Source organism: Protomyctophum bolini (genome assembly GCF_963924005.1).
Source record: "Protomyctophum bolini genome assembly, chromosome: 14".
NCBI classification, from domain to species: Eukaryota; Metazoa; Chordata; class Actinopteri; order Myctophiformes; family Myctophidae; genus Protomyctophum; species Protomyctophum bolini.
Genome location: NC_137875.1, coordinates 39597537 through 39611878, shown reverse-complemented (window position 1 = coordinate 39611878; position 14342 = coordinate 39597537). Strand labels below are relative to the sequence as shown.

At 41.0% G+C, this 14342-nt stretch overlaps 1 protein-coding gene across 2 annotated transcripts in view; it reads right to left on the bottom strand.

The window, feature by feature from the left end:
- Positions 1-5104: 5104 nt before the first annotated feature.
- gfra1a (gdnf family receptor alpha 1a) overlaps positions 5105-14342 on the bottom strand; it is a 142207-nt gene continuing 132969 nt past the window's right edge. For both annotated transcript variants that reach the window (XM_080782825.1, XM_080782826.1), the window contains 2 exons: positions 8687-8734; positions 5105-6357 (listed from right to left, as the gene is read on the bottom strand). In XM_080782825.1, coding sequence (XP_080638951.1) covers positions 6202-6357; positions 8687-8734 — 204 coding nt within the window. In that variant the 3' untranslated portion in view covers positions 5105-6201. The remainder of the gene's footprint in view (positions 6358-8686; positions 8735-14342) is intronic.

Sequence of the window (14342 nt, the reverse complement as noted above, 5' to 3'; positions counted from 1 at the left end):
TAGTATGCCGTACGATATGGGCTATATCCCATGGTCCAAAATGATGAGAAACGAGGCTAACTTTTTTTTTCAAAATTTCAAAAAACATGGGCTATAACCCATCGTTTTTGTCATTTCGTCATTTTTTTCAAATCCTCAAAAATGATGAAAAACGGCGCGCTATAGTATGCCGTACGATATGGGCTATAGCCCATGGTCCAAAATGATGAGAAACGAGGCTAACTTTTTTTTTCAAAATTTAAAAAAACATGGGCTATAACCCATCGTTTTTGTCATTTCGTCATTTTTTTCAAATCCTCAAAAATGATGAAACACGGCGCGCTATAGTATGCCGTACGATATGGGCTATAGCCCATGGTCCAAAATGATGAGAAACGAGGCTAACTTTTTTTTTCAAAATTTCAAAAAACATGGGCTATAACCCATCGTTTTTGTCATTTCGTAATTTTTTAAAAATCCTCAAAAATGATGAAAAACGGCGCGCTATAGTATGCCGTACGATATGGGCTATAGCCCATGGTCCAAAATGATGAGAAACGAGGCTAACTTTTTTTTTCAAAATTTCAAAAAACATGGGCTATAACCCATCGTTTTTGTCATTTCGTCATTTTTTTCAAATCCTCAAAAATGATGAAACACGGCGCGCTATAGTATGCCGTACGATATGGGCTATAGCCCATGGTCCAAAATGATGAGAAACGAGGCTAACTTTTTTTTTCAAAATTTCAAAAAACATGGGCTATAACCCATCGTTTTTGTCATTTCGTCATTTTTTTCAAATCCTCAAAAATGATGAAACACGGCGCGCTATAGTATGCCGTACGATATGGGCTATAGCCCATGGTCCAAAATGATGAGAAACGAGGCTAACTTTTTTTTTCAAAATTTCAAAAAACATGGGCTATAACCCATCGTTTTTGTCATTTCGTAATTTTTTAAAAATCCTCAAAAATGATGAAAAACGGCGCGCTATAGTATGCCGTACGATATGGGCTATAGCCCATGGTCCAAAATGATGAGAAACGAGGCTAACTTTTTTTTTCAAAATTTCAAAAAACATGGGCTATAACCCATCGTTTTTGTCATTTCGTCATTTTTTTCAAATCCTCAAAAATGATGAAAAACGGCGCGCTATAGTATGCCGTACGATATGGGCTATAGCCCATGGTCCAAAATGATGAGAAACGAGGCTAACTTTTTTTTTCAAAATTTCAAAAAACATGGGCTATAACCCATCGTTTTTGTCATTTCGTCCTTTTTTTCAAATCCTCAAAAATGATGAAACACGGCGCGCTATAGTATGCCGTACGATATGGGCTATAGCCCATGGTCCAAAATGATGAGAAACGAGGCTAACTTTTTTTTTCAAAATTTCAAAAAACATGGGCTATAACCCATCGTTTTTGTCATTTCGTCATTTTTTTCAAATCCTCAAAAATGATGAAAAACGGCGCGCTATAGTATGCCGTACGATATGGGCTATAGCCCATGGTCCAAAATGATGAGAAACGAGGCTAAGTTTTTTTTTCAAAATTTCAAAAAACATGGGCTATAACCCATCGTTTTTGTCATTTCGTAATTTTTTTCAAATCCTCAAAAATGATGAAACACGGCGCGCTATAGTATGCCGTACGATATGGGCTATAGCCCATGGTCCAAAATGATGAGAAACGAGGCTAACTTTTTTTTTCAAAATTTCAAAAAACATGGGCTATAACCCATCGTTTTTGTCATTTCGTCATTTTTTTCAAATCCTCAAAAATGATGAAAAACGGCGCGCTATAGTATGCCGTACGATATGGGCCCATGGTCCAAAATGATTGATTTTGGAGAAAAAAAAGCATGAATAAGAAGAAGACACCACATATAAGCTGTTAAGGATGATTTAACAGTTCTTTAATTATAACTTTTTGTACAATAGATTTTACATTTTCACAAGCTTGAATTACGCTGTATATAGCTGAAGAGGATCGAAGAATGACCCCCTCCCCATTATCCTTTTCTCTGGTATTTTAAAGAACTAATGGGGATGGAGATGAATGCAAATATATGTCACTATATTCACCCTCCTGTCCAACAACGGGATTCTTTTCTTTAATCATACGCTGAGGCTGAGCCACAGTTTGTGGTCTATAAGAACCCTAACGGCCACCACCCTTGGGCTATAGTGAGTGTCGCAGTCCCAACCCCTACCAGGGCCCAGGGAATGATTCTCCGTTCATTTTCCTCATAGACATTTCAAAAAGTATTTATTTAAAGACGTTCATACGCCGCGGACAAAGCCAACTCTTGTCGTGACAAATGATGACAACAAACACAATCTTTGGGGCCGAAACAAATAATTAGAAAGAAGAAAAAAAAACGGCAGGTTCCAACCCTTTTTTTTAGTTGTTTTTCTTCTTTGTAATTATTTGTTTGGTCCGAAATATTGTGTTCGTTGTCATGAGTTGTCACGACTCCAGTTGGCTTTGTCCGCGGCGTAAACGTCTTTAAATAAATACCTTTTGAAATGTCTATGGGAAAAATGCATTGGTATCTTCTAGGCCTGGCGTCGTCATGAAAGGGGGGCGGGACTGCGATGCTCTATAGCAGAAGCTCGTTCAGCGGAGGCAGACTGTCGCGCGGGGTCGCGCACGTCCCCTGGCAGCTTAAAAACCGGGTTTTTAGACAGCTGGTGGATGGAAAAGAAGCTCCACCTCCATGCGCGACCACGCGTGACCGTCTGCCTATGCCCTTTGTGAACCATGCTGTGGTGTGGACCCCTTCCACAGCATTTACATGGCAAGGTTGGAAGTTCCATGGACCCATCTAGATATGACATTTGGTTTCAAATATAAAATTCATATACATGAGACGAGTTTAAGAAACATTTAACCGCATTTGAGCCTCCCAAACGTTCAGAGACTGTGATTATTCCCTGTTGGTTTTGAAAAGTATAGTGGACTGCAATGTCCTCCATGGCCCACATTCTATACCTAAACTGTCTTCATAGTTCCACCTGTGGTCAAATGAACAATAGCCTCTTTGTCCATTGTGTTGTGATTCTTATCACCAACCAAAAATCACAACCTCGGTACATTTTAACTAGAAACAAACAAGTTGTTTTCCCCTGCAGGTGTAATGACATGTCAATGGCAAGCCAACAGCTACAGCAGTATCATTCAGAAAAGCATTACAATTGAAATCTATTATTTAAATATAAACTGCCTCCATATCAGCCTTTTTAAACTCAACTCAACTTTCTCTTTGCACAAGATGAGTAAACTCAAACAAATCAGTAAAAGATAGAAAAATAAATGGGTAAAGTTACCTCCAAAAAGCAATATTACGCAACTTCATAAATGGGGCTATGATACAAAGATATTATGCTATGGTCTATGGAAATAGTGTGGTATTATAATAAGTATAGGACAGCTACATTGATATCTTCTTATCAGATGCATTAGTATTCCATAATAATGTACATAGTGGGAGAAATATACATATTATGTGTATATAAAAAAAAACAATATTCTATCTCTGAATGTCAAAATAGCTCACAATGCTCTGAAATAAAATATCAGACATTTAAATTTGCCCAATTATATTGTCAGCCAATACATACATACAGTACATATACCATGTAAATAACTCAGTAAATAACGTGTAAGTTCTACTATACATTAATCGTGTTTCAAGAAGCCACAGAAACCAAGGCAGCATGTCATAAATGCTTCTGTTGAAATGTCCAAATGGCCGTACATGCCACGAAGATCTCTCTCTCTCTCTGCGTGTGTGTGTGTGTGTGTGTATGTGTGTGTGTGTGTGTGTGTGTGTGTGTGTGTGTGTGTGTGTGTGTGTGTGTGTGTGTGTGTGTGTGTGTGTGTGTGTGTGTGCGCGCGTTGTTGGGAGATTCATAGGAATTATAAATAAATTCCTATGACGTGGGCCCGGGGAGAAATAATAAAAAAGGCCAAGATCATATTTATGTTCTCACCTCAATGTGGATTGAAAGAGGGGGGTGTTTTTTTCTATTGGAGAACTCAACACAACTATGACACAGATCTGTGTCTTTTTCCCCAGAAATCCTCAGTGCAGACATACAAAAAAATGCTTCAACAATTTACATACAGAAAGTCACGTGTCATGATGAACTGCAATGGACCAGACTCAGTTTACAAAAAAACGAACAATGATTTTGAAGTCTCGCCCCCTAATATTTTTTGACAGTTTCACTGCTGAGGCAACACGACATTACACTGAGCGCATGTACAGTACAGTACAGTACAGTACAGTACAGTACAGTACAGTACAGTACAGTACAGTACAGTACAGTACAGTACAGTACAGTACAGTAAAAATCCTCAGTGTTCAAGTGAGTATGTGTAGAAATGGAGTTGATTTTGCTGTGTGGGTATAGATTTTTGGAGCGATAGGCGTATGAACACAGGGAGGAGTTGAATACACAGTACAACAATAAGCCTAAGATATTTTAGCCCTCAGCTCCTGTTATTACAGATAAGACAGCATGGCCAGCCAGAGGACCAGCAGTGTGACACTCACCACACAATGTCATGCTTAGCAAGGTTTTAACAACCACCCCCCAATCAATAAGATAGGTGAAACTGCCTGGTTCAAAATCAGCAGCAAGTTATCCATTAATCCTGTATCCTCTTTCCTCTGAGAAGCTCTTGACACTTCCGTATAGACCTCTAACAATTACAAGTAATAAAGTATGTACAATCACTATACCATGAGCTGAGTGGATTCAGTTAACTATACTGGTAGGTGTGGACTGTGTGTGTGTGTGTGTGTGTGCGCATGTCTTCACCTGTGCTTTTGCATGCTGCATTGTGTGTATCAATGTGATTCAGAACAAGCGTCACTGTTAAAGCGCCTCTGAGTGTCGCAAGAGCATCAATCACTTTTGAGGTCTTTAAGGTCTTACGGATCCAAAATGACGAACTCGAAATCGAATGGACTTTTTTTGTTAAATGAACCCTAATCCTAATTGAACCACTGGAATTCCTTCCAATATCCAGTGCGTATAGTGTCTTCCTGCATCCACTCGGGCACACCACATAATGATAAACAATTGAGGAATACAATTGTGACCAGATTTGAATGAGGGATTGCCGTTGGACTTTTTGGAATTTTCGTTTTTTAAAAGCAGGGAATCATAGCTTCAAATTGACATATTGGTTGTTCAGTTTGACCCACCCGTTTTGGAGATATGGCTTGCAGAAAACAGGCTTGAAAGGTTCACTTCTGTGGTCTCTAACATTACACCGAGCTACATGTTTAAGCATTTATTTCATATTTACATTTCCATTTCAGCCCTGCCACTTATTTCAGACACGCTCTAGTATATGTGAAGAGTCTGCCTGTGCTATTAACTCAAAGGTTTTCTCCTCCGGGGAAATCTGGAGTTTGTGCGATGGCAGGCTCTCAGTCAAATCTGGTCACAATTGACCATAATGAAACACGGACCCGAACCCGGGTCTCGGGTATTGCCATGTATTTCCGGTTCGGGTAGACCCCTGAAGACCTCTACTTTGAAGCTAAAGTTCTGTTGTCCGTCAAAACCTTCTCAAGTGCTTATAGTCACATTTCTGTGACCGACAGCATCCCCAGCCGTTGTTTGAATTGTTAAAATGGTGGAATAGCAGCTGAACACCATTATCAAAACACAGATACACCACAGATTAGACGATTAACACCTGGCTGCCTATCTGTTTTAATGCAGCCGTTATAGTTACTGGAGTGGGTGGCTAGAAGCGATACTTGAGCTTCTATGTCTCTGGTGAGTCTCGATGCACAAGCAGAATTGAGAAAAGATCAAATATACGACCGTTTCTGAGAGCCACCTGTCTTTCTGTGTTGGAATGTGGTCCGAATTCTCACGGTCACCTAGTGAGGTACATAGACTCTTTTTGGACTAACCCAAAAGGAACACTTTATAGCCAAACTGAGTTAACAATTAAGATCACTGATTTAGCGCACAACTGCAACACAAAGATAAAGCTTCCAAAAAAAAAAGAAAACAATTAAAACAATTCATAATAACAAAAAAGGAACAAGAAAACAGGAATACAAATTATGAGGGAAATACAACAGGTATTAGTAACAGAGAATATAATATCTCTTTCAGCTTCTTTTTTTATTTTTATACAAATATGTTCGTCAGTCCGTGGTTGTTTGTTGCTGTGAGGTGGCTATAGGCTACAAGATGGCCGCCGAGGAGAGCGCTTGCAGGGTGTAATACCACAGCCAGAGCAGCTGGGGAAGCAGAGGGGCCAGGCCTGGTGGAGGCCATCTTGGTACTGCTGAGTTTCTCGGGATAGCATTAGACGTGCCAGGGCCATCAATCTGAGGATCCTGTGTGAGAGAGAAAAGGTGACATGAAAGAAAGGAAAGGAAAGGAAAGGAGAGGAGAAGAGAAGAGAAGAGAAGAGAAGAGAAGAGAAGAGAAGAGAAGAGAAGAGAAGAGAAGAGAAGAGAAGAGAAGAGAAGAGAAGAGAAGAGAAGAGAAGAAGAAGAGAAGAGAAGAGAAGAGAAGAGAAGAGAAGAGAAGGTTTGTACTACCAAACTTTTGGATTAAAACATTTGCATTAAAGCTACAACGGACGACCGGGGACGTGTCACCAAAAAAGATTATTAAAATGAATGAGTTTGACACAGTGTGACTGTAAGGATAGAACATTACGTGCACCTCTGTAGAAGCATATTCATTTTCAGACAAAAAACAGTAAAGGCCAATCTTCGTGTCGGAGAGACTGCGAGAATTCATATTGTGTGTGTTTTCAGAGTGCAGATGGAAGCGCTAACAAAGCAGGGAGGGAACCACAGTGGTTGGGTCATCTCCTCCAGACCCGTCCCTGCTTTCCGCTAAATGTCAGTCCAGTGCATATATAACGCCGCCTTATTATGGGACAATGACATTTACAGTGAACTTTAAAAGCCACCAGATAAACAGCCACGTCCCATTTCAGCCTCAAAGAGTCTACAAAGACTGAGGAGATTACAAAGGCAGGCATGGTCTCATAGGGCCCCAGTGACCTTTGACCCTGGGGTCAGAGGCAAAGTATGTGTTTCGGATAAATGTCTTGTCTCGAGGAGATTACGGAATGTGTCATGGTGGGGGGGGGGGGGGGGGGGACTATAGGGACTATAGGCTATAGGTTGACTCCAGTCCGGGCCCCTCCTATACGTCTCACCAGGACCCTGTGCGTTGCACCCATAGACTGTAAAAAATATGGACAAAGCGTTCCGCGGGTCTAACATGAATGTAAATGAAGCCTGTAAATCCTTGCAATGGAAGTCGCCATCTTTCAAGATCCGTTTTGGCCCAGCTCAGGCCAGCTGGCCCATTGGCTGGCCCAGACAACGAGGCGGGACTTCCCCCCTTCTTCTTCGTTGGTTTTTATTTTGACTCGAGTGGGTGGGGGATCCCGTTCATAGACTGTAACGGTAGCCACGCCCCTCAGAACATGCGCGACTTTATGGTCATTTTTTTTATAAATGGGACCATAATTTTCCAAAAAGAATATTATGACATTAGAAATGAGACTTTAAACTAGTGACTGGAAAAGTATTCATGACCATGTTTATTAAGGTAATACAGTCTAGGTGAAGTTGGGCCCAAATACATGGACTTCTATGGGGCTATGGTTTTTTTTGAGCCCAATGATAGCGCCACAACAGGCCATTATATGAACTTTCATTTCCTTAGTGGCTTCACAAAATATCCGTCTGACTGCCCCCCTGGTTGCACCAGAGTCCCAGCACCAGACACTTCATTCAGGAGTGGTGGATTCTTGAGCCGCAATGGTTCCGCAGGCTCCACCGCTGCATGGGCAACGGTGCTACTAGCAGGCTCCGCTTGCGGCTCGAATGGCCCCTCCTAAAGGCCTCATACCGGAGGTTTTTTGTGGGCGTCCATGGGGCGCCAACCCATACTGCTCACCCCGGGGTGCCGTCTACATTCCGGCTGTCACCCGTCTCTCCGTCGGTGGTCACCAGACTATACCTGGTTGTCACATAATAGTCTATTCCTATATGAGTCACTGTGAATAGAATACCTCAGAACGAAAATACATCGCATGGACGGACATATCCTCAGTGATGTATTACTTATACCCTATACCTTTAACTCCACCAGACAGGTATTTTAATTTCATATAATTTAATTTAGTCAACCTATAATACGTTGTTTTTCGTATATACTCTCATTCTCACGGTCAATTGTCAAGTGGGTGCCTTAAGAGTTTTTGTTAATGCCTATAAACCAGAGAGAGAAAGTGTGAGGCACGTTGGGCAAATATTGCAGTTTCATCCGTTGATGAATGGTGAAACCCCGTCATGGAATATGTTTTAATACTTATCCTGCGATAAGCAATAACACTATAAAGAGCGAGACATATCGTGATTGCAGTCCAGTATATCACGGCTGTATGGGTGTCGCTGGCATAACACAAAGTGGAGTGCCTTGAATTAAGCTAAGTGTATTTGTATGTGTATACATTCAACACATGCCCGTAATTTGTTTTGTTTGCATTTAATCCATCCTGACCATTAGCATGCAGTTGAGCAGCCTTTTCTCAATGCAGGGAGCAACTCCTGTGTGTGTGTGTGTGTGTGTGTGTGTGTGTGTGTGTGTGTGTGTGTGTGTGTGTGTGTGTGTGTGTGTGTGCGTGCGTGTCCTTACCACGCACAGTACGCCATCGACAGTGGAGTTGGACTTCAGTTTCTGAGCCTGTGAGACGGAAACATAATGGATCATTTTGGTCAATATTACCGTCGCCAAACATACAAATTTGCACGCGGAAATCACTTCACATTATGGCAAACAGTTCACATACAGGAGTACATACAGTAACGTACACTGTAGTAGACCGTACAGTCCATGGGGGGGGTTCATTGTTCCAGACATTTCTACTCTCCCTATACAGTATATCTTTGGGAAAAATATAGCACTATATACAGTCATTTTTTGTCACATGCTGCAAGTGTACTTGATGAATGTATTGTAATCAGTGCTCTTTGGCTTTTCTTGCAACAAGAGACACCGCCATATCCCAAAACAATCAAAGGCAAATGGAACCCACGGAAATGCAATTTGTAAAGGTATAATCACCTCGTAGGTGAGGGGACAAAAAGTACTACCCGGTTAGATGGAAATGGTAATGTAACCAAAATAAAGACAGAAATGTGCGTGAATTATTTTTTACCCATTTTGGTGTTTTAAACATTGTTATCATTTAGCTATTGAAAAATAGCAGATCTACAAGCTCGTAGCGCCGCGCCACCGAGTGGCGCGGCGCTACGAGCTTGTAGGTCTGCTATTTTTTGAAAAACCGTGAAATTTTCAGAAAACTGGAGGATTTAGAAGATTTTTCATTTAATTTTGAGGTCAGGCCTAAATGGATTAAATGGATTTAAGTGCCGGAAGTGCATCAAAATAGAAGCTCCGGGGTGCCAGATTTGTCTGAGTGCTTTTACTCTGAAAGCCATGAACCGGAAACACTTTCTTAAAAAAGTTGACTTGACAAAGTGACCTCACAATCTCCGATCATCTTAATATATTTATATACGCTCCAAAAAGCGTTCATATTTTGCGGGAGAGACGGATGAGGAGCAGAAATGAAGCGCCAGCATATCGATCCTAGCTAATAGTTGCACAGAGCGTTAGCATACGGCAAGCGAAAAGCGAAATGCCAAAAAAAAAAATAGGAATAATTCTGAATATTCTTATCTCGCCCCGTGTCGTTTGGACGTCGCTAGGACGTCCACAGACGTCGAAGGCACCTCTCGGTTCCAATCCTTATGACGTTTCCAGACGATTTATGTACTAAATGTGTTAACACCTGAGGCAGACTCTACAAATGCCTTCTAAGTCGTGTTTCTCACGCTTTCAAGGTCTTTCCAAGAATGTTCATGAATAGCAGAGGCACACGCTGCTCCTGACCTTCTGCGTCTGTCACTTTTGAAAAGCCAACAACGCAAAAATAAAGAATATTACAGAGATGCTTTACCGGTTTTAACAATTTGCGTTTATAATGATAATAATAATAATTAAATATACAGTGCGATAATGCATTTTTAATATTAATAAAGCAGTGACTGGCTTTTTCGTCAGGTAGCATGAGTAATAGGACAATGAATGTTCCGTCTGAAAACTCGAACTCAAGTGGAATGGACATGAAGTCGAGTCAGTGGACAAAGCCTGAGGAAGGTCGCAAGACCGAAACGTTGCTTCTTAACCCATTCTGACCTGAGATCAGTTTCATACGAGGTTTCCACTGGACACACACTGGTCTGATGAACCCATTCTGACCCGAGATCAGATTCTAAAAAATGTCAGTCGTTTTTCAAAAAATAGCAGACCTACAAGCTCATAGCGCGCTATGAGCTTGTAGATCTACTATTTTTTCAATAGCTAAAGCATAACATGATGCTAACACCAAAATGGGTTCCCGTTCAGAATGGGTTAAATAAATGCTCTGAACCCATAGCAAGTGGCGGTGTGCGGGCCGGTGTCCCTCCTTTCTGCATTGCATGTGCCTCGTCATCGTCGCACCTGCTCCAAATCAACCAATCATCTCTCTATAAGTCAGTATATAGACAAACAAATGTAAAACAAAACAACCAACGCTTTGATAGAGGAGGAAAAACGCTTAGAACAGAACAAGGACAATCACACACTGGTCTCTCATCTCAAATTCACACGTGCACACATTTCTGCTCTTTCGTCCTCCTCTGCTCACACACGCACGTGGGCCATGGCTGCGTGGCGCCCGCGAGCACACACACACACACACACACACACACACACACACACACACACACACACACACACACACATGCACGGTGCACGTACGGTATACAGAATGAGGGTGTGTGAGGTAACGTTCCCGCAGTGGGTGCACGCTTTATATGCGGTTGAAAGCCCCCTGAGCCCGCTGGTTATTTTTGTTGCATCAGTTTGTTTTTCGTCCCTATGGGTCGCATTACAATATGAATAATGTAAATAATGACACATATTATTATGCACGGTTGTGCAGGGTATACTTATTATAGTATGTACACACAGTCACAATGTCCTAATTGTGCGCTGATAATTGAATGCTATACCAAATGAATTACGAAGACATGCTTGCAAACGCTGTGTGTGTGTGTGTGTGTGTGTGTGTGTGTGCGGTATGACAGAATAATACATGTATCCAGAGAGTAGTCTCAGACCAAAAAACAGGGATGTTCTGTATCAGGCAGAGCCAGTGGAAGAGAGAAATACTTTAGGTTGTTATAAAATGAAATAAAAACACTTTTCCTTCGGGACAAAATTGCACGTAGAAAATGCTCTGGCGGAAGGATAAATCATAGTGAATTTGCAGGCCTCTACATAAAGATTAGTGATTCAAACGGGCTCTTTTAAATTACCTCAGGAGTACAAAGACTTAAGGAAATGGTTTGGAAATTATTTTCGTAGTGATTATAATATCAATGACTCTTTCAATTAATCAAATAATGTTGAAATCCATTTTTGTATTATATCAACAAATTGACACGAGAATAAAATCTAATTGATTAGCCCCGATGAACCACTTGCGCCCTATTTTATACTTCAGCATACAACTTTGAAATAAATAAAAAACATAAAAAAATGTCTGCATCTAAATACATTTGTATATACACAAGTAAATGGATTACTTCAAATAAGTAAGTTGCACGCCTAGTTTCTAAGGCTTCCATGAGGAAGTTTCATCTGCATCTTGAGTCCTGGAGGTGTTGATACTATGATGATGTGTTTTCATATTGCAGATTGCAAAGCAGAGCGGTGTGGTGATTATCTTAGCTCGAGATACGTTTCCTTAAGCGACACAATTAGCGTGGCATATCAAAAACACCTGGGATGTTTAGTTCAGGTTTAAATTGAAATTGCCCTTGATCGCGATCATGATTCTGAGAAAGCCATGCGTAATTATGAACTTCCATCTGGTACACTGCACTATGACAATGCTAGTTGTTTTGTTTTCTATAGTTCTGACGCAACCCAGCGATTTCAAAGATGAAGCTAAACAAACCGCTATTCGATTAAACACGCTGCGGTATCTATAATCTCCACACGCAAAACTCATTTCATTCCACAGAACCAAAGATGGCTGGCTCTTGCTCTCGTGTGTTCGTCCACGTGACTGACACCTGCTCTGTTGCCCGTTTGCTTTCTAAAAAAGTCACATTAGCATATGCGTTTGATTTCCATATTTTGTCTGGGGCGCTTTATTTGCCGCTTGCTTTGGTAGTCAACTATATTCATAAGAACAGTCTGACTTTGCCCAAGGGCCTTAATTGCCATGTGGCCATGTATTTATGAGTAGCCTATAGCCTTGCGCTTGTGTGTGTGTGTGTGCGTGCGTGTGTGCGTGTGTGCGTGTGTGCATGCTTGCGTGCTGGAAATTGTGTGTGTATACTGTAGGATGTTAACAGCGGATAGTGAGAGAACTTGACTGCATTTCCGAGCCAAATTTAAGACGAATCACAACCATATCACACAAAAACTAGAAAGCAGTTCCCTACGGAAACTGCGTGGGCTCGCCAAAATACGCAATGTATATAATGTACAGTAGAAAATGTATTAAAGCTGAAGGAAAAGTAAAAAAAAAGAATGTATAAAAATGTGTAAAAAGAATAAGCATAAATAACTGCATAAAGCGGAATAAAGTATGTGGAAGTTGTAGAAGTGTTTTTAAAAGTTTTTTCTTAATAAGTAAAAAAGAAAAGTTAAAGTTTTTCCTTAATAAGTAAAAAAAAAAAAAGTTAAAGTTTTTTCTTAATAAGTAAAAAAAAAAAAAGTTAAAGTTTTTTCTTAAGTAAAAAAAAAAAAAGTTAAAGTTTTTTTCTTTTTTTAAGTTTTTTTCATTTTTTTTCATTTTTTTTTCATTTTTCCATTTTTTTCTTTTTTTTTCATTTTTTAAATTGAAAAAAAAAAAAATTGAAAAAAAAATGTTTTTTTTTTTTTTTTTTTTCGTGCGTGCGTGCGTGCGTGCGTGCGTGCGTGCGCTTGCGTGCGTGCGCTTGCGAGAGCTGTGTAAAGGCCAGCCAATAGGAAGACATGGTGTGTGTGTGTGTGTGCGTGTGTGCGTGCGTGCTCTTGCGAGAGCTGTGTAAAGGCCAGCCATTTTTTAAATTTTTTTAAATTTTTTATTTAAAAAAAAAAAAAAAAAAAAAAAAAAGAGTTTTTATTTTTTTTGCGTGCGTGCGTGCGTGCGTGCGCTTGCGAGAGCTGTGTAAAGGCCAGCCAATAGGAAGACAGGGTGTGTGTGTGTGTGCGTGCGTGCTCTTGCGAGAGCTGTGTAAAGGCCAGCCAATAGGAAGACAGGGTGTGTGTGTGCGAGCGTGCGAGCGAAGACAGGGTGTGTGTGTGTGTGCGTGCGTGCGTGCGTGCGTGCGTGCGTGCGTGCGCTTGCGAGAGCTGTGTAAAGGCCAGCCAATAGGAAGACAGGGTGTGTGTGTGCGTGCGTGCGTGCGTGCGTGCGTGCGCTTGCGAGAGCTGTGTAAAGGCCAGCCAATAGGAAGACAGGGTGTGTGTGTGCGTGCGTGCGTGCGAAGACAGGGTGTGTGTGTGTGTGCGTGCGTGCGTGCACTTGCATGTGTCTAGCCTAATTGCACAAATAGCAGACCTACAAGCTCACAAGGTATCGCAGAGCAACTCATTGAGATCTTGTAACTTTAATGTCTGCCCTGTAATTAAGCCCTTATATGTCTCAGCTGTGGAAGTAAAAGACTTCCAAGTTCTATGCCAGTACTATGACTGGGAGATTACAATGGTTCTGAATGAGGGAAACTATGCCCCGAACAAATTGCTCTATCGCAAAAAGTAAAAGTCGAATGCAAATATTTTTTTCGCTGTGAGTGGCCTGAGATATTGAGGTACACCATGTGCGATTGTGGTGTTGGTACGATTGAAAATGTGGTTATAAGAGCGAGTTAAGAATTGTCAGCGCGATAATTTCCTCGTAAGAATTATACAATGGAGGTCAATGAGCAGATTGACTGTTTTTGTGTCACTTAAAAGGCCGTAGTTCACATTCTGTATGTCTCTGTGCTTTGGTGGTCACATTGTGTGAAAGAGGACATGTGTGGCTACAAAATGACCAAAGAACATGCGTGTAAAATGAATACTTTGGCCGGGACGACAATTTGTTTGGTAAATTTGCAAGGAAAGAATTTCAGTCTCCACACTCTAGTCAAAGAAGGCCCGCACTCTAAAATGGCACTAATTACGCGAAACGGCCTGCGATTGAACTGCGATTTCGGAAAAACCGTTTAACGTATTCGAATACGGTTTGAACCACGAAAAAGTC